The sequence below is a fragment of the Elgaria multicarinata genome, chromosome 3 (assembly GCF_023053635.1).
Source record: "Elgaria multicarinata webbii isolate HBS135686 ecotype San Diego chromosome 3, rElgMul1.1.pri, whole genome shotgun sequence".
In the NCBI taxonomy this organism is placed as follows: Eukaryota; Metazoa; Chordata; class Lepidosauria; order Squamata; family Anguidae; genus Elgaria; species Elgaria multicarinata.
In genome coordinates this window covers 11,705,527-11,731,241 of record NC_086173.1, presented here as the reverse complement: position 1 = coordinate 11,731,241, position 25,715 = coordinate 11,705,527, and the positions used below count along the sequence as shown (strand labels likewise).

The 25,715-nt window shown below is 43.7% G+C and overlaps 3 protein-coding genes across 4 annotated transcripts in view; all 3 read left to right on the top strand.

Moving 5' to 3' along the window:
• The window catches only part of CHCHD5 (coiled-coil-helix-coiled-coil-helix domain containing 5), a 474,014-nt gene that overhangs the window by 269,820 nt on the left and 178,479 nt on the right, over positions 1 to 25,715 (top strand). The window lies entirely within an intron of this gene.
• Positions 40 to 7,693, top strand: UBL5 (ubiquitin like 5). 2 transcript variants are annotated; one of them, XM_063119268.1, is made up of 5 exons: positions 40 to 151; positions 3,273 to 3,410; positions 5,357 to 5,440; positions 6,342 to 6,379; positions 7,441 to 7,693. In XM_063119268.1, the coding sequence occupies exons 2-5, from the start codon at positions 3,355 to 3,357 to the stop codon at positions 7,482 to 7,484; spliced, it is 222 nt and encodes a 73-aa protein (XP_062975338.1). In that variant the 5' UTR covers positions 40 to 151; positions 3,273 to 3,354; the 3' UTR covers positions 7,485 to 7,693. The 2 variants fall into 2 exon arrangements, with proteins under 2 accessions (XP_062975338.1, XP_062975337.1); XM_063119267.1 differs by having other exon boundaries at positions 65 to 151; positions 3,332 to 3,410.
• PIN1 (peptidylprolyl cis/trans isomerase, NIMA-interacting 1) overlaps positions 12,941 to 25,715 on the top strand; it is a 56,234-nt gene continuing 43,459 nt past the window's right edge. The window contains exon 1 of the mRNA XM_063119287.1: positions 12,941 to 13,004. Within this exon, the coding sequence (XP_062975357.1) occupies positions 12,947 to 13,004 (58 nt within the window). The 5' untranslated portion in view covers positions 12,941 to 12,946. The remainder of the gene's footprint in view (positions 13,005 to 25,715) is intronic.

The window sequence follows — 25,715 nt, the reverse complement described above, 5'->3', positions numbered from 1 at the left end:
AGGCCAAAGCTTCCGTTTCCGCGGGAGGGCCAAGGAGGCACTTCCGTTTCCTCTCGCGGCCTTTCAGAAGTATTCCTAGAACGGCACTCCGGAGCGGGCCGAATCCAGGTAGCGTCAGGGTACTCCTGCGCTGGAGCGAGCCTCTGTTGAGGTAGGTGATGGCGGCTGCGGCCTCCCTCTTCTCTGGAAGCCTGGGAGGGCGGGTCCTCTCCTAGGGGTGGTTATCTATTATTCTACGGGCGGCAGGAGAAGTGGGCCCCGAGAGTTGGGGGAGGATTCCAAGCGCCTGGCAAGCGCCCAAGAGCTCTTCTCTTTAACTGGGTTAGTTAATCCGGAATTATCAAATAGGAACCTCACATTTTCTCCGCCCCTCCGTGCTTTTTAATCCATTTTAAATCGTGTCGACAAAGCCTTTTCTTGCCTAGGCTAGCCAGATGCGAAACAGAACAGGGCGCCCGCGCCTTTAATAGTAGAAGATCGTGAAGCCTATTAAAAAAACTAGTTGCTGGGGAACATGGGTGGGAGGGTGCTGTTGCACCATGTCCTGCCTTGTGGGTCCCTGGCCGATGGCTGGCTGTGTGAACAGAGTGCTGGGTTAGATGGAGCCTTGGTCTGATCCAGCAGGGCTCCTCCTATGTTCTTAAGAGGGCATTTCGCAGCCCTAGACCGTGGAGTTGCATGGCAGTTCCCATGATTAAAAAGGTTTCCATCTTTCTATGCTGAATGCCACTGCAATGTAATTGTATGGCTGCCTGGGAAGGGTTCTTGAGCCAGCATCTCCAGCATCCGGCCTTTGGGCTTTGCCTCCTCCACTGCCAGTGTTTTAGTCCCTCTGTCAGCCAGAGCTCTGAGAGCCAAGAGTGTCCTTTAGGCGAGGAGTAGGCAGGTTGTGGCGGATCTGCGTTGTTGTTGTTTACAAGAGCCACAGGGGAAATGGTGTGTAAGGGGGCTTCTGAAATCCGCAGGGCTGAGGAATATTCCCCATCCGCCAGCCGGGAGAGCCAGAACATGCCACAGCTGATAGTTGTCTGGTCTGGATTCCCCTGACCTGTCTAATCCTCCTCCTAATGCCTTTTCTCCCTTGACTAGAAATATCAAGGCCTGGAAAATAAATGGAAATAAGCCCATTTTTTTTCCTGTGGAGTGTTTTTGTTTTCTACCCCCACCCCACACCAAATTGAACAGACTTAGATTATGAAATATTTTCTTTTAGATTTTAAGACAGGGTGTTAATATATGGTTATCCAGCTGTTACGCTCCCCAGATTTCTAATAACTATTTAACTACCGTATTTCTTCGATTGTAAGATGCCATTGATTGTAAGACGCACACTAATTTCAGTACCACCAACAGAAAAAAACCCCTAAGACGCACCCCATTTTTAGAGAAGTTTGTATGGGGGGAAAGTGTGTCTTAGAATAGAAGAAATAGGGTAGTTATTAGGAAGACTAGAGTTATAAATGTAAGGAAATAATGAAGACATGAGGGAAAATGTTTTTTAATCCTCTTTGTAAGATTCCTAGCCCATTCCTTATTAAAATTACCTAGAGTATCTTTTACTGATAGACATTTATGCTCAGTTTCCCAATACTTGAGTTGAGTCACCATATCATAATAATTGAGGAAAATGTGCATTCCTGACAGTTTGGGTTTTGTTCTATAGAACCCTGTGTTTCTGTGCTTGTTCTTGTTAGATGCTGTAGCAGTCATTTAATATAGTTCCAATCAAAAAACCATATGTGAAAAAACACTGTAGGTTATCCCTCCACTGTAACTAGATGCATTGGAATAGCATGTGGGGTATCCACATATGTTTCTTTGTTTTTTAAAATTAACCTTGAGGCTTGGATCTATAGAACTCACTGCCACTGTTATATTAAAGTTCTCAATTAGATCTCATTACTAAGCAGTGCTGCCTCAGCTATAAAAGCTTTTAACTGCTGCCACTAGATTAAAACCTCTCTACCTAAAAGAGATTCAGTAGCCTGGTTCCTATGTTATAGACATGGGATGGACTGTACCACCAGAGACAGCCTTTCAAAATGGTTGGTCATATGAAAAGGAGGACAGGGCTCCTGTATCTTTAACGGTTGTATAGAAAAGGGAATTTCAACAGGTGTCATTTGTATATATGCATGTGGTGAAATTCCCTCTTCCTTACAACAGTTAAAGCTGCAGGAGACCTGCCCTCTTTTGCATCTAGTCACTCTAATTTGCTAGATACAGTAGAGCTGGAGTGATTCCTGTCCTCCTTTTCATATGGTCACCCTATCTATATGTTGTCTTAGCCCCTTCATGGTTTAGGGGGAGAACTAATTTTTTTTAGTTTCCTTCCTAAACCAATTAGCTGTAGCGGGGGAGGAGCTGAGGAGGCAAAAAGCAATGCGATTGGCTAGCTGCAGTGGGGATCTGAACAATGTGGATCTGCTCTGCGAAATTTTACAGCACTGGGTATTTTTATTTATTCTGTTTGTTTCATTTATAGCTTGCCTTCCCACCAAAAATGGTGCTCAGGGTGGCTACCAATAACAATAGCAAGATTAAAACACAAACCATCCCAAAAACCAATCAAGAAAAAGATCCATCCCAGTTCAAGGATCAACTGAGCCTTTCGGAATGTGCCTGGAGGCCTTGCTTGAGTGACAATGGGGGAGGTGGGGAGGTGTACCTCCAAAAAACCTCCAGCCAAAACCAGTGCACAATATCACTGCTTGACTGGGATTGAGGTGGGAGTGGGAAGAGAGGTCTGCCCCACAGCCCAGGAAAGGTCCCCAGTGACCTCAGTGGTGCTGCCTGAGATCACAGTGACTCTTGCTTGAAAAATATCGCTGGCTAGTCTAGCTGCAGTTAAGAATTAATCTGGGACAATTTACCATGTTTGCTATGATTGATGGTAGTGCTTAAAATTGCAATCTGCTCGTAACTGCAGAGAAGGTGCATCTTAATGAGTAAAATCATTTGTAAGAGAAAAAAGGGGAAATTAAATTACTTTGGAAAATCTTGAGACAGGGTGACTATTTTGTCTGGTTTCTGTGCCTTAAGGAATTCTGAATTAAGACATTTCCCATAATGACAAAACTGGTGGGCGAAGCTGTGCCAGTAGAATGCCTGGCATTACTTATTTTCTTTTAAGAATCAATCCCTGTAGGTTCCCTTTTCTCGAAAACGTGCTCTGGAAAGTTGTATACCCAAACTGCTATAACTAAGTGGCACAAGACACACACTTCCCCCCGCCCCCACAAACGCTCCTTCTTGTCTCTTTTTCCCAACAGTACCTCCAAAGGTGGGAGGCCTGAGGTGTCTCCTTGCTCAGCAGTTTCTTGTTCCGCAGGTTGGTGTCAGCGTCAGATCAAGATGATTGAAGTGGTCTGCAATGATCGGCTGGGGAAGAAAGTGAGAGTGAAGTGCAAGTATCCAAGGCACAAAGCTATTGTTTCTGTCCACCAGGGAAGACCAGGTGGCATCTTCTGCCCTAGATTCAGCTGTTGTCTGTGAAGCCTGCGATGTATGAGAAAGGGGAACTAGACAGGGGAAGTACTTGCTGTGGGTACTGTTCCCTTGGGATACGAGCATGGTTTAAACGGGGGGCTCTCTCGTTTTTGACTGGGTAGGTAGCTTTTGGGATGATCATCTCCTTTCTGTCTCCAATCATAAACATATCCCTGGAGGAGCAGAGGGTAGACAGGGAAGTGCTGTTCCCCAGTGTCTTCCATTGAGTGCTTTATAGGGTGGATTTGGAGGCTTATAATATCTCTCCAGTTCACCATCTTAGAGATGTGAGTAGTGGCAGTGCCAACACAATGCTGTCTTCTGGGTGGTTGAGGAACTTTAGGAATTTTTCATGGGATTGGTGCGTCCATCACACTGCCCCTTTTGTGTCCGTGTGCGCAGTATCTGTGGTACTTTGGCTGAATCGCTTGGGTGGTATGCCAACTATTATTATTATTATTATTATTATTATTATTTATTTATTTATATAGCACCATCAATGTACATGGTGCTGTACAGAGTAAAACAGTAAATAGCAGGACCCTGCCGCATAGGCTTACATTCTAATAAAATCATAGTAAAGCAATAAGGAGGGGAAGAGAATGCAAACAGGCACAGGTTAGGGTAAACAGGCACAGGGTAGGGTAAAACTAACAGTATAGAGTCCAAACAACATCAGGTTTTAAAAGCTTTAGGAAAAAGAAACTGTACTAAGGGAAGAGCAAGTCTCTTTGCATTACGTGAGCCCTCAACCTGTGTGTGTGTGTGGTATATGCGCTTGCAAGTAGGAGGCTGCCAGTAACCTTTGGGTAGTGCATGCATCTGATGATGTGGATGGTGTCCACGAAAGCTTATGCCAGAATAGATTGGTTAGTTTCTAAGGGGCCACAAGACTTGTTGCTTTTGGTGGAGGTCCTTTAACGTGGGAATTTGTGGGAGCAAAGAGTTCCCTTTGTTTTATATATTGTTTTCAATTGCAGAAGGAGGTGCTGTCCTCCTAGTTCTGCTTTCTGTGTTGCAGTGTTCAGAAGACACCTTAAACCATAGTGGTTAAGTGGTTTAAGGTGTCTTCTGAACAGGGCGTGCATGTGTGTCCACTTATCTCAGGAACCTGCAGGCACTAGGCAGTTCACCAGGAATCAGCCAATGATCCACCATCAGACCAAGATCTATTTTATGCTTATCCTTACTAATGGGGAACTTGTGGCTTTCTAGATATTTTGGCCTTCAACTCCCATCAGCCCTCACCATTGGCTATGCTGGCTAGGGCTGATGAGAGTTAAATTCCAACAAATCTGGAGGGCCAAAGGTTAAAATGGCTAAACTAAAAGCTTTACAGAGGAGATAAATCCTGAGCTGGGTAGTGAAGAGAATCAGATGGCATCGCACAGGTTTTGGGCAGAGAGTTTCAGGACGAAGGGGTAACAAGGGATAATGGGTGAAGTTGTTTAAGGGAGGGGAAGGTTTTTGGTTGACTGAAGAAAAGATCTGAAGAAGTATAAGTATAACCTTTCTTCCTTGATTTTTTTTGGCAAACCTTTTATGGGCAGAGATGGAGAAAGGGGTGTGTGTGTGTGTGTGTGTGTATGTATGTGTATTAGAGGAATTTTAAACAAAACTAAATGTTTGTATTATGTATAGTTAAACGTTGCCAAAAACGTCTGGCCAGAATGTACATGTGTGTGTACGCAAATGTACAAGTGTGTGAGAGTGATGTACATATATGTGCAACCCCAATTGCATCCTCTTCCCGGGGAATCAATTGCGTAGACTAAATAGACACCATGAAGATGAAATCTGCTTAGTGGTTATGAGATAGAGGGTTCTATTTGAGACATTTTTTTCCTTAACTCGTACCCCTGCTCAGCTGTGATGACACCATTAGGGATCTGAAAAAGCTCATTGCTGCCCAGACTGGTACTCGTTGGGACAAGATCGTGCTAAAGAAATGGTGAGTGGAAGAGAAACGGAACTGTCCTATGGGTCTTTTCCCAAAGGCAGAATTTTAGGCAGCCCTCTTATCTTGTTTTAAGGGTCCATAGCTCAATGGCCATGCTTTGAATATAAGAGGCTCCAGATTTGATCCATAGAGTGGACAATCCCCAGGTCACCACACATGGCTGCAAAGCGGGACACATGTTGCATTGCTTAGAATTGATCTTAAATCATGAGATCAATTCACAATATTTGTATGTAGCTTTTCAACTAAAATTGTTCTCAAAGTGATTTGCAATAATAACAAAACAATAACATCAAGCCAAGCACTTAATTTAAATATACCTCAGCAATGAGGAAAACAGGGATGGGTAACAATGGCACTGTATCAAAACTCCAAAATTGCCAGGTAAAATTGAACAGAAAAGGTAGAGCCAAGGACTTTGAAAGGATGAGACGGAGTGTGCCAAGGAAGATGGAATCTCACATCTTGGTGGGAAGGGGATGGGGGCTACCCCTCTCATCAATGAGAAACACAATATAATCTCCCTAGCTGGTGGAACACAGAGCTTCTGGGGTGTTTCTGTGTACTCATATAGAAAGAGTCACCCTTTGAGATATGCTGGAAGACCTATTCCTTCTAAAGCAGCTTGAATTACATCCAGAAACAGACTAGTAACCAATGTCGTTGTTTTAAAACAGCACTAATATGATTCCCTGTTTCTAACGAGTAAGTTTATGCAATCTTGATCTGTATCAGTTGAAGTTTCTGAGCCATCCTCGAGGGTAGTTCCACGTAAAGCCTTCCTGCCCCTGAATGTTTGTTGTAGATGCTTTACTAATGTTGTAATTGTCGGCTTTATTGAACTGTGTAACAAATTAAGATGGACTAATTATCTTTCTTTCTTTTAATGTAGGTACACCATTTTCAAGGACCATGTGTCACTGGGAGACTGTATCCTTAAACAATCCTAGGGGCTGGCAGTAAAATAAGGGCCTGGCTGGGCCATGGGGAGTAGAAAGAAGGGGATAGCCCTCTTTAAAATTCTCTGTATATGTGCCCCAATGTTGTTACTTGGACAATTGGTTAGTTAACTGGGAGGTTTTAGTACAGGGGTACAGAGCCCGGATGGCCCCACACCCTTTCCCCCCAACCATTGATCATTTGGTGGTTTTGCGGCTTTTGTGAGTCCCCCCCCCCCATTCTAAAAAGGTTGAAGTACCTCATAGAATCATAGAGTTGGAAGGGGCCTATAAGGCCATTTAGTCCAACCCCCTGCCTCTTGTAAGGCTTAGTTACAGGCAATAAGAGCTTTAAGCTAAAATATGCTAGGTTTGAGCAACCTAAATCTAAATGTTGACTTTTAGCATTACTGCAAGTCTATAGAATGGATGAGAGTCTTTTATCTATGCATGTGGTCCCTTTGCCCCTCCTGCGTGGGCATACAAATCAGGAACTCTTCCTTTAACTCTACTTTCCGAGTTCATTCGAACCAGGAAGCTTTGGTTAAAAGCTTTGGAAAAGCCCAAGATATTAAAACTATGGATTGAAGTTGGTTTAATATCCTGGTTTGATCTGAAGTTGTTAACCATAGTTTCTTGATCTGGGCAAAATGGGAAAAGGCAGTTAATGGAAGGTTTCCTGCTTTGCTGGCTGGTGCGCAGGTAATTCTACATGAGACCAAAACCCTAGTTAACATCTTCGCTTGACCTTCTGAACTTGTCCTTTATTGACTGGCATAGAAGTTCTACATCTATACCTTAAATGGTAATGTGTGAAATAAGTCTGACATTGCTGCCTTTATATATGTCTACTCAGCTGACTAGATTGGCATTTAGAATGAATCTGTAGGATGTTTATCTTTTGACAGTTTAGACTTGAAGTATGAATTTCAGCATCTGTCATAGCATTGTCGTTCTGGTAGGGTTTTCCCCGAAGTTGCTGACCCAACCCATTTATAATCGCTAAACTTGAATACTTTCCGGTGGGAAATGACCTTAACGCCTCACTTTCAGATGAAATCCATGATGGCATGAACCTAGAACTGTATTATCAGTAATTTGGTCATGGCAGCCCTTATCTTTTCTATGGTATTTTGTTCTTAATTTCTCATTTGACTTCAACTGTTGATAGTTTATATTGTGGTGTGAGCTGTGATTAGCAGTATTTTATCCCTGATTGCAATAAACCAGAAAACCTGTATTCAAGCTGTGTTTTTTGTCTTTTAAAAATATCAATGTTTATAATAAACGTGACCTGATAACCTGACATGTGTCCAGTGTACCTTCCACAGAAGTTACAAGCCTGCAAAAGCTGCTGCTGGTCCCCCTGCTTATACATAGATGCTAGAGAACCAGGTGTCTTTGAATTTATGAATGATTCCTTTATTTGTTTTGAGAAAATTCTTACTTGCAGTGGAGTGGCTAGCTGCAAACTTTATTTTATTTATTTTTTATTTATTTATTTATCATACTTATACCCCGCTCCTTAGCCAAAAAAGGCTCTCGGAGCGGCTTACACTTAGCAAAAAAGACAGTCCCTGTCCTCAGGCTTACAATCTAATAAAGACATGGCACACAAGGAAAAGGAGTCAAGGAGGGAGGGAGGGAGGGGAGAGAAAGAAAGAGAGAGAGAGAGAGAGAGAGAGAGAGAGAGAGAGAGAGAGAGTCCAAGAGGAGCAGGCCCCGATGTTACTTCTGCCTGCTCCTGTCCCCTCGGTCCTTCTTCTTCCCCACAGGGCCAAGATGGCAGTTTGCCCGGTGGGGGAAGATTCCAAGAGGAGCAGGCCCTGATGTTACTTCTGCCTGCTCCTGTCCCCTCGGTCCTTCTTCTTCCCCACAGGGCCAAGATGGCAGTTTGCCCGGTGGGGGAAGATTCCAAGAGGAGCAGGCCCTGATGTTACTTCTGCCTGCTCCTGTCCCTTCGGTCTTTCTTCTTCCCCACAGGGCCAAGATGGCAGTTTGCCCGGTGGGGGAAGATTCCAAGAGGAGCAGGCCCTGATGTTACTTCTGCCTGCTCCTGTCCCTTCGGTCTTTCTTCTTCCCCACAGGGCCAAGATGGCAGTTTGCCCGGTGGGGGAAGATTCCAAGAGGAGCAGGCCCTGATGTTACTTCTGCCTGCTCCTGTCCCTTCGGTCTTTCTTCTTCCCCACAGGGCCAAGATGGCAGTTTGCCCGGTGGGGGAAGATTCCAAGAGGAGCAGGCCCTGATGTTACTTCTGCCTGCTCCTGTCCCCTCGGTCCTTCTTCTTCCCCACAGGGCCAAGATGGCAGTTTGCCCGGTGGGGGAAGATTCCAAGAGGAGCAGGCCCTGATGTTACTTCTGCCTGCTCCTGTCCCTTCGGTCTTTCTTCTTCCCCACAGGGCCAAGATGACAGTTTGCCCGGTGGGGGAAGATTCCAAGAGGAGCTGGCCCTGATGTTACTTCTGCCTGCTCCTGTCCCCTCGGTCCTTCTTCTTCCCCACAGGGCCAAGATGGCAGTTTGCCCGGTGGGGGAAGATTCCAAGAGGAGCAGGCCCTGATGTTACTTCTGCCTGCTCCTGTCCCTTCGGTCTTTCTTCTTCCCCACAGGGCCAAGATGGCAGTTTGCCCGGTGGGGGTGGGGGAAGAGTCCAAGAGGAGCAGGCTTATTCCAGGAAGCATTCCTTGACTGATGACCATGATTTTATTGGCATTCTGTGTTGTTGTTTTTTAGTATAATAGTGTTTTCATTTTCGTATCTTTTTTATGTTCACTGTTCTGGAATTTGATTCAGCTGTGGAGCAGTATACAAATTTTGTAAATAAATAACATGCTCTTGTGGTGGTGAAATTTGGCCATGAACAGTGTATGCAGCCGGAGGAGGGTGGATTTGTGTTGGGCGAGAGCCCTGGAACCATTGGGTGTGTGCATTGCCCCGTCTCTTTAGCAGCACTGCCAGTGATGAATCTACTTGCCTCTTCATGCAGAAAAATACAAGGGAGTGTTGCCTTGGAGCACCTGACATTGGGTCTATTCCAACCCCAGCATGCTTTATCAGAAGTAATTCCGAATGAATTCAATGCAACTTTTTTCCTGGTAAGTGAGTAGCTAGGCACATACTCATGGGTGAGGGATCTAGAGCTTTAACAGATGTGGTACACACACACCCCCCATTTCTGTGCAGCTGGCAGTATGTGTTTTGTGGGCATAGTGAATTTCTATTCTATTTTCTCGTGATTGCCATGGATGGTAGCAAGGGAGCATATCACAGCTAGGGCCCTCCACAGCCTATCATCATAGGAACAATATTTGTGCAGGTGATACCTGGAGAATCTGGTATTTAGTAAGAACTTGCTCAGTGTACATTGCCCCTGCTGGAGTCTCCAGTTAAGTGTCCTGCTTTTTACAGGCCTACTTACTGATCTTCACTTACCCCTGTTACACCTTTCCTGCCACAATGCACATTTCGCTAAAGTTCAGTTATCACATTCAGGATAGTCTGTTCAACAGAGCATGCAAAAGAGCAAGCAAACATAAAACATGCAAATTTGCAGTCATTTTACTGTGGTGCATAATTTGTTTGGTAGGCAGCACATCCAGGGTGGGGTTTTTTTTTTTTTGGTAGTGCAAAGCTCAAATGGCATTGTAATTTATTTTCCTTTGTATCTTTCTGCCCAAGACAGGCCATTTTGTAAAAAGGGCCTAACTGTTGGCGTCCCTCTCCCCCATTTTGTTCCTGCTTCCAAATGTAATCTGTGTTCTGGGGTAGTCAAATACAGAACAGGATCCAAAGAGTATGCATTCAGCATGTGCTGTATGGAGCGTACCCAGGCCTTCCCTTCTCATGGCAATCTGATAAATCTGAAAGACCCCTCTGAACTCCCTTGCAAACCCCAATTCCAATATGAACAAAAGTACATAAGCTTGCACACAGTTGTCCTGGCCCCTACCTTTCTGCCCTTTCTCAAAGAAAAATAAAGTGCATAGTCTTCACTTCTGGCCCAAGGTTGCTCTACATCCTTGCCCCCACATCTGTTGTGCTAATCTGACACGGGGAAAGGTTGCAATGCAACAACCAAGTATCAGAGAAAAGGCCTTGGAGCTGGAAGCAAGTCCCACCTCTTCTAGACATAGAAGCACCTCCAAGCCTTATCAACAAGACCCCCACCCCAATGGGCACTGAGGAGTGTCTCACAGCTGGCTGGAGACATCCTTGGTCGACCTCGGCAGGGGTCTTATTGAAAGCACAAGAAGTTACATACGGGGGACACTGTTGCCATAACAGGAAACATTGTTTTTCATAGAAAGGTTAGCTTATGGAAAATGTAGAAAATATGTAATCAATAGAAGATGGGAGGAGGGACTCTTGTATAACGCATGGAGGGGCTTGAAAGGTTATAAATGTATGTGGCTGGGGATGATGGTTAGAGAATTTCTGCCATCGGTTTGTATGAAGTAAGAGCTGAGTCCTATGCACAAAGGAGTCTCTGGACCTGGTTCAGTTGTGGAGTGGTTCCTTACCTTTCAGGTTGTGGAATTTCCCTAACAAATCCCTCTAACAACTGATTTTGAAAGTTGCTGCCTCTGTTTTGTCCCACTGGTAGCGGTGAAGACAACAGTAAAAGGAAGGCTAGCTTTAAGTATTGCTTCATCCTGCTGCTGCCCAGCAGGGAAAGCTGGTATGCTTCTGGCTAGTCACTCAGCTGAAGGAAATTGCGATTGCTCGGCTGCTAATAGCCATGCTGACCCTCTGTGCCCACCCTGAAGGTCTTGTGCACCCCCAAAAGCTTAGCCCCATCCTTTTGACATATGCTAATCTAATAGGAGTATTACCTCAAAAGCTCAAACATGCCAGGGTTACCAAGGCTGTGCAATAGTTCTCTCACCATTGTTTTAGTAGCCAATGGCCATTTTTGCACATACACCTGTGGGTCAGGGATTGGCAAAAAATCTGGAAGGTCACAATTCTTGTTGGTTCTAGCTTGGTATAGCCAATGGTGCGAGTTGTAGGCCAAAACATCTGGAGGTCCATAAGCTGCCCACTCCTGCTGTAGGAAGCGATTCTGAGTTACCAAGTCGAAGTAAGTATTTTCCTGTGGGTTGGTTGTTCCTCTGGCCTATAGACTATGTGCTCAAGGCTCCACCTTCAAGGACCTTTGAATGATGAATCACAGGTAAGGCTAGGGGAAGGTTTCTGCAGCGGTAGTCAATGCTGGTCTAGAAATGGTCTGACTTTGGACTAGGCAGCTTTGTATGCTATTTAACAATGAGCCATTGGGAAGGGAAGATGATGTGAGCACATATTATTCTTTCCTTTTTCATGGTTGCGCAGTACTGGCCCAGCTGGGATCAGCCAAGGCAGTACTAGACAAAAGCAGCAGGCTCCAAAGTGTTTATTTTTAAGTGAGCGCTGCACCCCAGTTCAACGTGGTTTATGCCCATGTAATGGTGCAAAGGATTGCATCCCATTACCTGTGTACTGCAGCAATGCCCTTTGTTCTACGCGTTGTGAGCCTTAAATATCCCTTCAAACACAATCTTAGGCATGTTTTAGATGGAAAAAGTCCTACAACTCCCAACATCCCTCAACATGGCTGACTAGGGAATGCTGGGAATTGTAGGACTTTCCCCAGTCTAAACATGCATAGAATTGCACCCTTGCTTTAAACTGGTCGTCGCTAACCCCGGTGCCCTACAGATTTTTGGACTACAATTCCCAGCATTCGTGATCATTGGCGATGCTGGCGTGGGCTGATGTATTTCTTACCTACCTCTCCATTCTGATCGAGGCGGGGAACAACAGTAAATATAAAATACATAAAACTGAATTAAAACATAATATACATTGTTAAAAACATCCTAAAACGTCTTAACATTCCACTGGATAGGCCTGCCGGAAGAGATCAGTCTTTATCGCTTTCTTGAATGCTTCAGATGTTTGGACTACAATTCCCATCGTTATTATTATTATTATTATTATTATTATTATTATTATTATTATTATTATTATTATTATTATTATTTTATATAGCACCATCAATGTGCATGGTGCTGTACAGAGTAAAACAGTAAATAGCAAGACCCTGCCGCATAGGCTTACATTCTGTGTACATGATACGTTCCTGATCACATGATATGATACGATCACATTACATGATACGTTCCTGATCACTGGCCATGCTGGCGTGAGCTGATGGGAGTTGTACTTCAAGACATGCCGGGGACAAGGCTGTGCATATGCGTGCGCTTTAAATCAATCATAGGTTCGCCGTAGCCTCGTCCCTCCGCGGCCACCGTCCTGCCTTTCCCCTGCCAATAGTTTCAATGAGGCTGGGACCGCTCGCAGGTTGAACGCCCCTTTCCTGGGCGGGACTTTCCCCCTCTTCACGAGGCTGGCCAATCAGAGCGCGGCTCTTTCGCCCGAGCGGCCAATTGCGAAGGGAGCGCTCTTGCCGCGAGAGAGGCCTGTGAAGCCATTGTGCGCGTGCGGGGACCGTGGCGGCGTTGCCAGGAGAAGTGGGCGTGGCTGGCTCTGCGCTTTGCTGCTGTGAGAGGAGGAAAGATGGCGGAGGAGGAGAAGCTCCCCGCGGGCTGGGAGAAGCGCATGAGCCGCAGCTCCGGTATCCGCCGCGGAGGGAAGGGGCTGGGGGGCTGGGTGGGGGTCCCAGACGGTGGGTCGTGGTGGTATGTGCCTCTCTGGCGTTGAGGGGCGAGCGAGAGCCAGGAAGGGGGGGTCGTGCCTGGGTTGCGGGGTCTGCGAGGCCCCTTCGCCGGAGGGAGGGAGGGAGGGAGGGAGGGGCAGCCCTTTTGGAAATGAGGAGCTCCTGAGCGAAGGGCTTTGCGAGCGGGTCTCTGGTCCCGAACAGGGGAATTGAGGCATTGGGGCTCTGGGAGTTGGGGGGGGGGGGGTCGCTCTGCACGATTATGAAATAAGATGGAGGGGGCGGGATGTTTCCAGGCTGCTGCAACTCATAAAAATATTGCAGAGGGTCTTCCTTATTGCTTTTTCCCCTCCCACGATTTATTTATGTTAATGTCATTTATCATCTTTTTCTCTCCACCCCCACCCCAAATCCTGAAGGCCCAGGGAGGCTCACGATGTCCTCTAAAACTTTCTCCCCCTCAGTTTGTTCCATCCCTTTTCCTTACTTTCCCTATAACTATTATCTTCCTGTTCCTTTGCCAGGTCTTTAAAACAATAAAGACAAATTTCCAATAAGTGTTCTCCTTATTCATCTCAAATGAAGAGAACTCCACGTTTGCCTACCTGCAAAAAGCTCTCTCTTCCCCAAACTGGGATGGTGAACTTGTAGCCCTCCTGGTGATGTTGGAGGACAGTTCATGTCACCTGTACATATCAGCAGGGCAACGCAGAGGAATCTGGGGGCCCAGGTCCATGGATTTTGGGGAGTGGGTGTTGGGAACCCCCTGTTCTGTGGTGGCCCAGGGCAAATTACCCTCTCCCCCCACCCACCCCCGGACAAGCCTGTCCATCAGCAGTACTGATTGGGGCTGATATGAGTTTGAGTCCAGCAACATCTGCACTTAAGTTGCTTACGTGTACTGTAGACTATTTTCACATGTGCCTCTTATTTCCAACGCTACAGCTCCAGGATGTTGCATATAGACATAACTCCACTTTTTCTTAAGGGTGCAATCCTTTGCATGTTTAGACAGAAAAAAGTCCTACAACTCCCAGTATGGTCCAGCCAGCTTCTGGGGAATGTTGAGAGGCTTTTTTTCCTGTCTAAACATGCATGAGATTGTACCTAAATCTCTTAAATTTTTTGAACTAGTATTTTGTTGATCTGTGAGGTGAAGGGGTGGTGGTGGTCAGTAAGCTTCTCTCAAGATCTGCTGGATCAGGCCATGGTTCCTCAAGTCCAACACCCTCTTTCTAATAGGAGTCAGCTAGATTGTCCAGGAAGCTCACCAGATTACTTCTCCCCTTCTAGCAATTGATATTCAAGCATACTTACTCTGAGCATGAAGGTTCTATTTGGCTGTCTTGGTTGATAGCTGCTGATAAATTTCTCTTCCCTGAATTTGTCTCATTGCCTTCTAAAGCCATTGAAGGGTGCAATCCTGTGCATAGCTGGCTGGAGAATGCCGGGAGTTGTAGGATTCCCCCCCCCCCCCCCCATCTAAACATGCATAGGCCTTAAGACAATGACCATCACATCTTGTGACAGTGAATCTTGTAAGCTGTGAATAGAGGGGGACCAGTACTTTACGCAATTTGGGAACTATACTTCTCCTGTACAACCATGTACATTGATGGTGCTATATAAATAAATAATAATAATAATACAATCCGCCCTGCACACTCAGGTACTCTGGGAAGAATCTACTTCAGTCTGCAAAAACTATATTGACAACTGTTACCCAGAGGACCTTCTCTTCTGCTGCTCACAGACTGTGGAATTTTATTTATTTATTTATTTATTTATTACATTTTTATACCGCCCAACAGCCGAAGCTCTCTGGGCGGTTCTCTGGGCGGAATGGCCTGCCAGAGGAGACTTGTCAACTTAACAGTCTATCAGCATTTAAGAAAGCTATTAAGACTGATCTCTTCCGGCAGGCCTATCCAGTGTAATTTTAGGATGTTTTTAAAATGATTTTACGATGTTTTAGGAGTGTATATTATATTTTAATTCAGTTTTATGTATTTTATATTTACTGTTGTTTCCCACCTCGATCAGAATGGAGAGGCGGTTAAGAATTATTATTATTATTATTGCAGCCCAAAATAGCATTTGCTTTTTTTGCAGCCACATCACACTGTTGGCTCATATTCAGCTTTTGATCTACAACAATTCCAAGATCCTTCTCACTCGTTGAGCCAAGTTTTCCCCATCTTGTAACTGCATTTGGTTTCTTTTTCCTAGGTGTAGAACTTGGCATTTATCCCTATTAAATTTCATTCTGTTGTTTTCAGCCCAGTGCTCCAGCCTATCAAGATCACTTTGAAGTTTGCTTCTGTCTGTCAGGGTATTAGCTATCCCACTCAATTTTGTGTCATTTGCAAATTTGATAAGTATTCCTTGCACCTCCTCATGGAAGTCATTAATAAAAATGTTGAAGAGCACTGGACCAAGGACTGAGCCGTGCGGTACACCACTCATTACCTCCCCCCTCCCCAGTTTGAGAAGATACCATTGATAAGCACTCTCTGAGTCTGATTTTGTAGTCAACTGTGGATCCACCTAATAGTTGTTCCATCTAGCCCACTTTTAACTACTTTGCTGATCAGAATGTAATGTAGTACTTTGTCAAAAGCTTTGCTGAAGTCAAGATATATTATGTACACAGCATTCCCACAGTCCACGAGGGAGGTTACCCGATCAAAGAATGAGATCAAATTAGTCTGGCAGGATTTGTTCTTGACAAATCCATGCTGGCTTCTAGTAATCACTGCATTGTTTTCAAGGTTATTATAATCTGCACCAAAAAATTCCCAAGGGCTGATTTCAGACTAACTAGTTTATAGTTCCCTGGTTCCTCCTTTTTGAAGATAGGGACAACATTAGCCTTCCTCCAGTTGTCCGGCACTTCACCCATCTTCCATGATTTTGCAAAGATAATAGACAGTTGTTCTGAGAGTTCTTCTGCCAGCTCTGTTAGTACTCTAGGATGCAGTTCATTGGGCCCTGGAGATTTGAACTCATTCAAAGAAATTAGTTGTTCCTTGATCTATCTCAAACTGCAATCCAAACCGCCCAGAGAGCTTCGGCTATGGGGCGGTATATAAATGCAATAAATAAATAAATAAAAATTGCACTTCCTTGAAACACTAGTAATTTACTTTTCAGAAGTTTCGTCCTCATCTTCTCCTTGATTGGGTGGTCGGTAGTAGACTCGGACTGTCATGCTCCTTTTCTTCCTTTCCCCATTTATTTTAATCCAGATGCTCTCGATGGGGCTCATAGGCTCATTGTCCTGTATTTCTGTGTAGGAATAAGTATTTTTAACATATAGTGCAATTCTGCCTCCCTTTTTATTTCTTATGTTCTTTTTGAACAAATTATACCCTTCAGTTGCTGTATTCCACTCGGAGTCACCCCACCAAGTTTCAGTTATACCTATCAAGTTGTATTTGCCTTCATGTATTAAGAGTTCAAGTTTGTACTGTTTGTTTCCCATACTCTGAGCATGAGTATATAGACATCGAAGACTACGTGCTTTAAAGTCTGGCTCCTTTCCTATACTATTGTGAAGACTATTTTGGGGTGCTGTTAGAGCTGTTCTTTCTATTATAGTGCATAAGCCTTCATCCTATGTTGCCTCCAAGTTTATGTCTCCCTCCCCCTTAGGATTCAATTTAAAGCACTCCTGATGAAGTTCTTCATATTGTGGCCAAACACATTCTTCCCAGCCCTTGTGAGGTGCAACCCATCCCTTGCCAGCAGTCCGTCTTCCAAGTAGCGTAGCCCGTGGTCCCAGAATCCGAATCTCTCACGAGAGCTTCAAAGTCTGATGTGATTTCTTTGTAGCTCGGCTTGGCAGTATCATTTGTTCCCACATGAATGGGAAGAAAAGGATATGTGTCAGTGGGCTTTATGAGCTTTGGCAACCCTTCAGTCACGTCTTGAGTCTGCCCTCCAGGGAGACAGCATGCCTGGCGAGTCCATGGGTCTTAGCGACATACTTGAGTTTCAATCCCATGCAGCAGGGAGTCTCCCACAATGACTACTCTTTTCTTCTTGTTGTAGGCCTTGGTATTGTTTCCTCTGCTCGACTGACCTTCTACCTCTTGCTCACTGCTGCCCGGGGTCCCCTGTAATTCTTTCTCTGCAGAATGTCCTCCAGTCTCATCCTCCAGTAGCTGAAAGCAGTTACATAGCTCTAGTGGTTCCACTGGTGCAGAGTGTCTTGTAGTTCTTCTGCTCCTAACTGTCACCCTTTTCCAGGGAGTTTCCTCTTCATTGGCTTTCCTCACCTCAGCATTCCCCACTTCTGCTTCAACTTGCTGTTGCACTTCCACCTCTTGTACTTCTCTCTGCTTTTGAAGTTCCATCGTTCTGTCTAAGAACTCTTCGTCTTCTCTTATTCCTTGGAGGGTAGACACTCATTGGTCAAATACACTCACTTTTTCTTCCAATAGTGCAACCAGCTTGCACTTGTTGCAGGTGTACACCATGGGATAAAAGTTTCTCCTACCATTCTTCACAACAACCCTTTGAGGTAGTTTAGGCTGAGAGAGACCCTGTTGAGATGACACACTAAGCCACAGCGGTTAAGCATTTTGAGCTAAACATGGCTTAGCTTGCCATGTGAACCATGACTTAGTGCAGCGGTTCTCAACCTGTGGGTCGGGACCCCTTTTGGGGGTCGAATGACCCTTTCACAGGGGTCGCCTAAGACCATCGGAAAATACATATTTCCGATGGTCTTAGGAAACTGTATTGACTGAACTATGTCATGTATCATCTTTTGTATTATTAAAGCTATTGTTATGTATTATTTTCATTAGCAAACCATCCCATGATAATGGATCGTGTAGAGAAGAACGAAAATAATTTTATGGTTGGGGGTCGCCACAACATGAGGAACTGTATTAAAGAGTTGCGGCATTAGGAAGGTTGAGAACCACTGACTTAGTGTGTTGTGTGAACCATTCCTAACCATGGTGGCTACATAACCACAGTATAAGCACACTCACTAACCATTTGCTGCAAAAGGTTTAGTGGCCTAACCATAACTTAGTGTGTCGTCTGAACAGGGTCAGATAGTAATTGACCCAAGGTCATCCAGTCTGAGTGGGGATTTGAATGTGGGTCTTCCCAATCCTTGTATTCTAACCACTATAGTTTGTAATTTGAGTTTTTAATTTGTCAGCTAAATCTAGAACTTCATCTTTTATCACTTCTATTTGACTTAGCTCTTCAGATGCTCTCTGAGAGGAAAAATTATGGCATAGCTTGACTGTGCAGCATATTCCACAGTGAGGATCAATGCAAAGAATTAGTTCAGTTTCCCTGTGGTCTCCCTATTCTCATTTAGCAATCCATTCACTCTTTTGTCATCTCATTGACAAATCATCTGCCTGGCTGTTTTACTGCTTCTGATGTATCTGAAGACATTTTGGTTGTCTTATATTTACCAATATCATTCTTTTGGTTGTCTTATATTTACCAATATCATTCTTATGGTGACATTTGAGGGTGCATGCTGATTGCTCTGAAGCCAGAACTGTGCCACTGAAGACTATGAAGCCAAAACTGCCACCCAAGAAGATGAAGTATCAGCATGCTCACAGGAATCCCAAGGTTTGCAGAAGTAGAAAAAACTAAACACGTAAGGGGTAAAACCCTCCCAAATGTCAAGACTGCGCATGTGTGAGGTCACGCGGAGGAAAGAGGAGGGGAGAATGAGCAGATACTAAATCCAGAAGTGCAGTGTTGCTGAAAGCACAAACCGTCTGCTCAGGGCGCAAGCTGGATTCAAATTGTAGAGGAAGAAAGATTGTGCTAGCTGATGGAGGAAAAGGAAGTAAGAGGTAGGAGGCGGTGGAGGATGGAGGGAGAAAGCAGAAACAAAGGGTGAAACTAGGGTGGGGAAGATGAGCGAGGATTAAGCGGAGTTGGGGGGTTTGTGAGGCAGAAACTTGTAAAAGAAAAACAAAGGGTGTAACCCTGCCAAAAAACCAACCTGATAGGGACTGAGGATGCTCAGTAGCCACAGAACATTAACTTTCAGTTGGAAAAGAAACTGAAAAGTGGGGTGGAATGTAGTATTCTGCAAGAGATCATGGCTGGCTGAGGGGAACCCTGCAATGAACTCCACACTTGCAATGTTTTTGCAGGTCCCACTTGTGTCCTTCAGATTCTTTTTTCATTTGCGTTACAGTCAACTCACATTTGCATTGCCAGAGTTTGTGCTCCCTTTGGTTTAGACTTCCACTTTTTAGAGGAAGTCTTTTTTTTGTTGATGTTGCTTTTTATACTTTCTATGATCGCTCTTTAACCACATCAACATCCTCTCAAACTTGTTGGAATCTTTGCTTATCTGTGTCAGCTTGCATCGAATTGTATTTTAAATAACCTCGATGCTTCCTGAAGAGTTGGCTCCTCCCTAAACAGTTCTGTTGTAGCTGGCTTTTTAGTAGGTTTCCACTTTTGAAATTGGATGTGACACGTTGCACTTTTAGTGCAACTTCCCATTTGGTGAATTTGATGGGCTGCACACACATGCATGCTCACAATCCTCTTTCCTTGTTGGAAGGGAGTGGAGAGCTTTCTCTCCATCTTTTCCCCGGAAATCATGATGCAGATTTCATGCTATTTACTTCCAGGTTCTTAAGGGCAATCTGTATGAAATTGGTGGTGGGGAATTCAGCAGTGTCAGGGTACACTGTCGGCGCTCCACTGAAGGCCTTGCAGGAGTGTGCGTGCATGTCTGCTTTACACCATCATCTCTCAGTGATGGGTTATTCTGAACCCCATACTGAGCAGCTGTGATTAACTTTCCTATGGAAGTCAGCTTAAAAGTAGTGCTGGGACCATTTTGATTACGAAAACAGTCTGATTCCATTTCAGTTCAAGTCAATAGAGTTTGGCTTGTTCCAAAACGTTTCCCACTGCTTGGCAGTACTTAAATCTTACTTCCTGATACCATCTTATCGACACATTGAGACCCTGCAGTTCTCCTTGTCTGGTTGCCGCTGTGTGTGTGGAATAGGTGGCATTTTTTTTAAATGCTGCCTTGGATGCCCTAGGCTTTAATTTCTTGTCTTGCCACCTAAATTATGTTTTCAGATTTTCATAACTATATTTTTTCAATGTTGTTGATGCCAGTATGTATGTGACCGCACACTCTTCTCTTGTGCCAACTACCATCCTATCTAGAGACAGCATGTGATATCCACAGCCATTGCATTGGGGAGGGTAAGTCATGATGTAGTCAAAACGCCTAAGTCTCCCATTGCCAGTAGACACTCCTTGCCCCTGGAGCAGAGAATAAAATTTTATCACCCAAGAAACCTGTTCTTTCTAACGGACTGTTTTCGGCTTCTGCAGTGCAATGCCTTCTGCCTGAGACTTCATGTTTAGCATGGGGTGGGTTCTTATCTGTGTATCTCACTTCTTGTCTGGGTCTTCCACCTTGGCCCCAAAGAAACACAGCTCCCAAAGCGTAAGGAGCTCAATGCATCTAGCACATCTTGATGACGTCTGCCATTCAGAAGATAAGCATACATATGATACCCTGCGGAAAAACACCCCTCCTAGCTTCTTAGTTTTGTGGCTGGTTTTTTAATTACATTTTTAAAACATTTAAGATAAGTTTTATGAGGTTTATTCTTAATTTTACTGTGGTGGTATTTAGGAGGGGTTTTATTTTCTTGCCTCTCTGTCCTTGCTGAAATAGTCTCCCTCATACTTGTATAGCTGGATTTTCTCATGAACATATATGTTGTAGCTCATCATAATTCCTGTGAGTAAGGGGAGGGGTTACCCTCAAAATGATGGTGGTGAAATCGAGGAGCTAGTACAGAGTTAAGCTCTATAGTAGGCCAAGTTATTTGTGGTGATACTGGCTATTTTGAATAGAGGATTGAAGAGAAAGGTAGGTATGAATGTACTCTTAATAAATAAATGAATTTGTCCTTAAGGGTTGAGGGTGGTTAGCAATATGTTTAAGTCCAAGTTCCTTAGTTTTCAGGGTATATGTTTAAAAACAATGTTGATGATGATGATGAAATTAGCAAGTCCTAACTAGATGAAAATAGTCCAACGTTGTGTCTTGGTTTTTTTTTTTACCTGCACAAGTACTGGAATCTATGGAGAGGCTGGATGTCCCCATTCCATGTATAAAGGCAGGGCTCTTGGAATGTTTGAATTTGGTTGGAGTTAGTCAGTCAGTCTAGTGATCTGATAGTTCAGGGGATGGCTTGGGATCTGTAAGTTTTCTTATGAGAAGACTGGTATCTAAAATGATACGGAAGGGGTGCTTCTTTGTGAGGGAAATTTGGATCTAGTATTGGGAGGTTTTCCTTTGAATAGAGGAACTATATTGCCATAAACTAGATTCATATGATCTATATAGGTCTGTATAGAAAAGTGTTGAAGATCATATGTTATCTACCTACCCTGTATGTGTAGCCTTCTTTGTGTTTGATTACTTCCTAACCTTTGTCTTCATTTCCCCCTACACTTGTGGAGGGGCCTTGCAGAAAGAATGATTGTTGTCCTAGTTAGTACAAGGAATTCTTTGTACAGCACTATGGCTTAAAATTAGACATGTTGAGTTCATTTTTCAGTTACTTCAAATTGACAGACCCAATAGTATTTGCAAACTCATTTTTCAGTTACTTCAAACTGACAACCCCAATAGTATTTGCAAAAGTGTTTCAGCTGTTTTGTCTGCAGTGCCTAACTTGCCTACTGCAGAATAGTCTGAAATAAGAGTAAATACATTCATGGAATGTTCTGATGTAACATTTTTGGAGACTGCAGTCATGTTCAAGGCTGTCTTCCTCTTCTTTATTTCTTTACTTTTTTGCATGAGCAGAGCAGTCTCCTACAATTCTTTAGTTGTTGGTGAAATGGGAATCAGTGTAGCTCCACTAGCTTTTTGACAGCAAGATGTGACCAAGTCATGGCATAGTTGAGATGGTAGACGTTGGATGGCCTTCACTGTAATGCTCTGCTTTGCTTCTGTTTTTTGCCATGCTTAAACTTCTCTTGGCTGTTTGTGGGTATTGAGGGGGTTTCTCCCTGGGTGGTGGGCAAAGTTAGGGTACCTGTAGAGGTCTCTTGGATGACAGATGGGCGTTGCATGTTCCAATCCAATTGGTAACCCAATCTACTTCCAATATTATAGATTTCTTGAAGATTTTATCCTTGTTTATGAAGGAGTCCAGCTAGGAAGAACTTAGATAATAGGCCCTTTAATATCAATCGTGGGAGATTCCTTTGTAATGTCTTTAAATCAGTTGATGGCTTTCCTTAAGTTTGTTTGGACACAGTGGCAAGAATGCGTTGTATAGTATGTGCTACAAAAACATACAGTCTTTTCCTAAGGGATTGAAAAGTTAAGATTACCCCCCAAAAGTTGTAAAGCTGTTACCCCCTTGTTCTCTTCTAGCTGGGTTTTTCTGAGAACGCATTCAGCATTAGCAAATTATCCAGTTCAGTATGTTGAGCTGACTGCTGTTATTGACACCTAGTATGGTCCAAGGCTATTATGTAGAATGCAGACCTGACTTCAGTTCTCATCCCCCCCCCAATTAAAGCACTGGTCAACTGGCCTTGGGTGACTAGCCCTGCTCCAGAATGAGAGGAGGGCAAGTGAACCAGTATGCAGTCATATATTTATCTGCCTCCCAGGTGTCAATTGCTGTTTGCTGCAAGGAAGGAGTGAAAAAACACGCTGAAGGCAGTTGCGGAACCAAGGATAATCTTTGCAAAATATTATTTGTATGAAAAAGGTTTAATGAAGGTGCCTATGCATTTCGGACAAAAAAAGTCCTTCCTCGGGGTTTATCTGAAAATAAAAAAAATCTTTTGTAACAAAATATTTACAATAGAAAACACTTTCCAAGCAACTATGCCTTGAAACTTTGCATTTCAGAGGAAGCTGGTATTCTGATATCAGTTGGGACTACTTCTTTTTTCCTAAGAAAGTTTTAATACAGCCCTGTAAACAAGTTAACAATGTTTTAAGACCTACCTGCCCACACAAACTTTTTATTTTTATTTATTTATTTATTGCATTTATATCCTGCCTTTTTTCCCTCAAAGGAACCCAAGGCAGCATATATAGTCCTCTTCTCCATTTTATCCCCACAACAACAACCCTGTGAGGTAGTTTGGGCAGAGAGTCTGTGACTGGTCCAAAGTCATCCAGTGGGTTTCCATGGCTGAGTGGGGACTAGAACCTGGATCTCCTGACTCCCAGTCCAACACTTTAGCCACTACACCACACTAGGTGTTCTTGGCATGCTGGTAGCTCATAACAAAAAAACCTATGCACATTTCTAACTCTCTGCCAGTTTACAAAAGCTTCCTTGCCTGACTGCGGTTCCTACTTGCTGGAAGCAGCAGGCAAGTGACAGTTTACAGGCCTGGTTTAATATAGATCAGAGCTAGCCTTATTAGGAATTTATGGTGCCTGAGGTAGCACTTGAGGCAACAAAAGTTTTAAAAGCAGCACATTTCTGCTGCTTGAGGAACAGGAAATGCTGAAGGAAAGAAAGTAGATGTTATAGAAAGGCTGGGGTGGACTTCAGCGATTGGCAAATGATCCTATCAGTAACAAGAGAAGGAACAGGTGAGTTGTCCAGTAGGCCCCTGGAGTAGGAATGAAGCATAGGTGAATAAGCAGCCAATTCAACCAGATTTCATGGGGATGCTGACAAAGGGCAGCTGCTGATATAAGAGGAAGGAGCCCATGTTGGAGCTTTCCACATCGAGGTGGAAGACAAGGCAGACCCAGAAGTTTTAATATGTAAAAAATCAGCTTTCAGATGGAAATCTGCAGTTCAGCAATAGGAAAGCACTTCAGATTCCTTGGCATTAATTTGAAAGTCTAAGGCGTCCAGGTGCTTTAGATTTTTCCGGCCTCGTTCAGTCTATTCAGCCTTTTCACTTATTAGATCTGCAGATGACTGCAGTGTGTTTATAAGGCAGTATCACTCCTTGCAATATCCAGGCTTCTCATCCTCCCTTCATATGGATTTCTTTGTGACTGATCTCTTTGGGTGAAGGGAAATGCAATCTCCCTCTGCTCTGCGCCAGAAAACCCAGCATCCGTCATCTTCAATGCAGGCCTAAAATAGTCTTCTCCAAGTAGAGTGTTCTGAAAGATGGGCTGCAGTCACATGAGTCTAGCAAGCTGCTGATGCACATTCTGTTTCCTCGAGAACCTTCTTCACAGTTGTGTGGTGGGCATGCCTCATTTTTGATAGTGGATTAATGCTGGTCTGCATATGAGAAGGGCACTGATGTCAAGAGTATGGAGTGGAAATTAGAGTAAAAAATAGGGTGAACAGTTATAACAAACAAGGTTTTATAACAAGAAAAAAAATTCAACAATTTTGTAACAAAATTGAACAGATAACATGAAAGTTATGAACCAATGCATGTTGTACAATAATAATAATAATAATCTACAGTGTTAATCACAAATAAGTCTCTAAAGTATTTTAACCAAAAAACCCAATACAATCTAATATAGTTACAATAGGAATCCACAGTGTAAAGACACACAGAGGAGGGCCAGGATGTCTTCTCGATCATCCCAGAGTGCAGGACACGGAATAAAGGGCTGAAGTTCCAGGAAGCCAGATTCCGGCTGGATATCAGGAAAAACTTCCTGACTGTTAGAGCAGTACGATAATGGAACCAGTTACCTAGGGAGGTTGTGGGCTCTCCCACACTAGAGGCATTCAAGAGGCAGCTGGACAACCGTCTGTCAAGTATTCTTTAGAGTGGATTCCTGCATTGAGCTGGGGGTTGGACTCGATGGCCTTGTAGACCCCTTCCAATTCGACTATTCTTTGATTCTATGACACAAAATGGTCTCTTAACTGTTTTTAAACCTTTAGTGTTAAGACACAAAATAGTTTCTTCAGTGTTTTTGAATCCTTTAATCAGGCTACGGTTTAAAAATTCGCAGATGCTTCATCAGAGACACTGAAAAGAAATAATAAAAGCATTTTTTTTATTATCCCCCCCAAACAAATTGAAAATCCCCCCCAAACAAATTGAAAATCCTTCTGCATTATTCATCCTTTCATCCTCTACATTTACGCAGGAATTTACCTGTTGGGCATCTTTTCCGTTTTAAAAGGAACTCCTTGGAACACTCGAATTTTCTTCACCAAAACAGCAGATTTGGCCACTTATTATTGAACAGGGGGTATCCACTTACTGTTATTACAAAAGCCAAAAGGCGGGTGGATTTATTATCAGATTTATTATCTGGGTCTCTAAGACCCTCGATTAATAGAATTATCTGCTCTTTTGATCATTCACCACTATCCCATGCTATCCTAAGATCAATACGGAAGCACTGGAACATAGTGATCCACCTTCCAGGATGCACTTCTACACCTCAAATAGGATTAAAGAAAAGAAGAAGCCTTTGGGATCAAATTACACACTCAGATATTGACCCTCCAAAAAATTATTTGAACACCATTCAAGGTCATTTTAGATGTGGGGGATGTACTGTTTGTTCTCTAGCCCTGCAAACAAGGGAATGCCAACATCCCTTGGATAACTGGATTTTTCGGCTACGGCATTTTTCAAGTTGTTATACAAAACATGTTACTTATTTGCCCGTGCAACTTAATTTACGTTGGCAAAACGATACACAGTATTCGG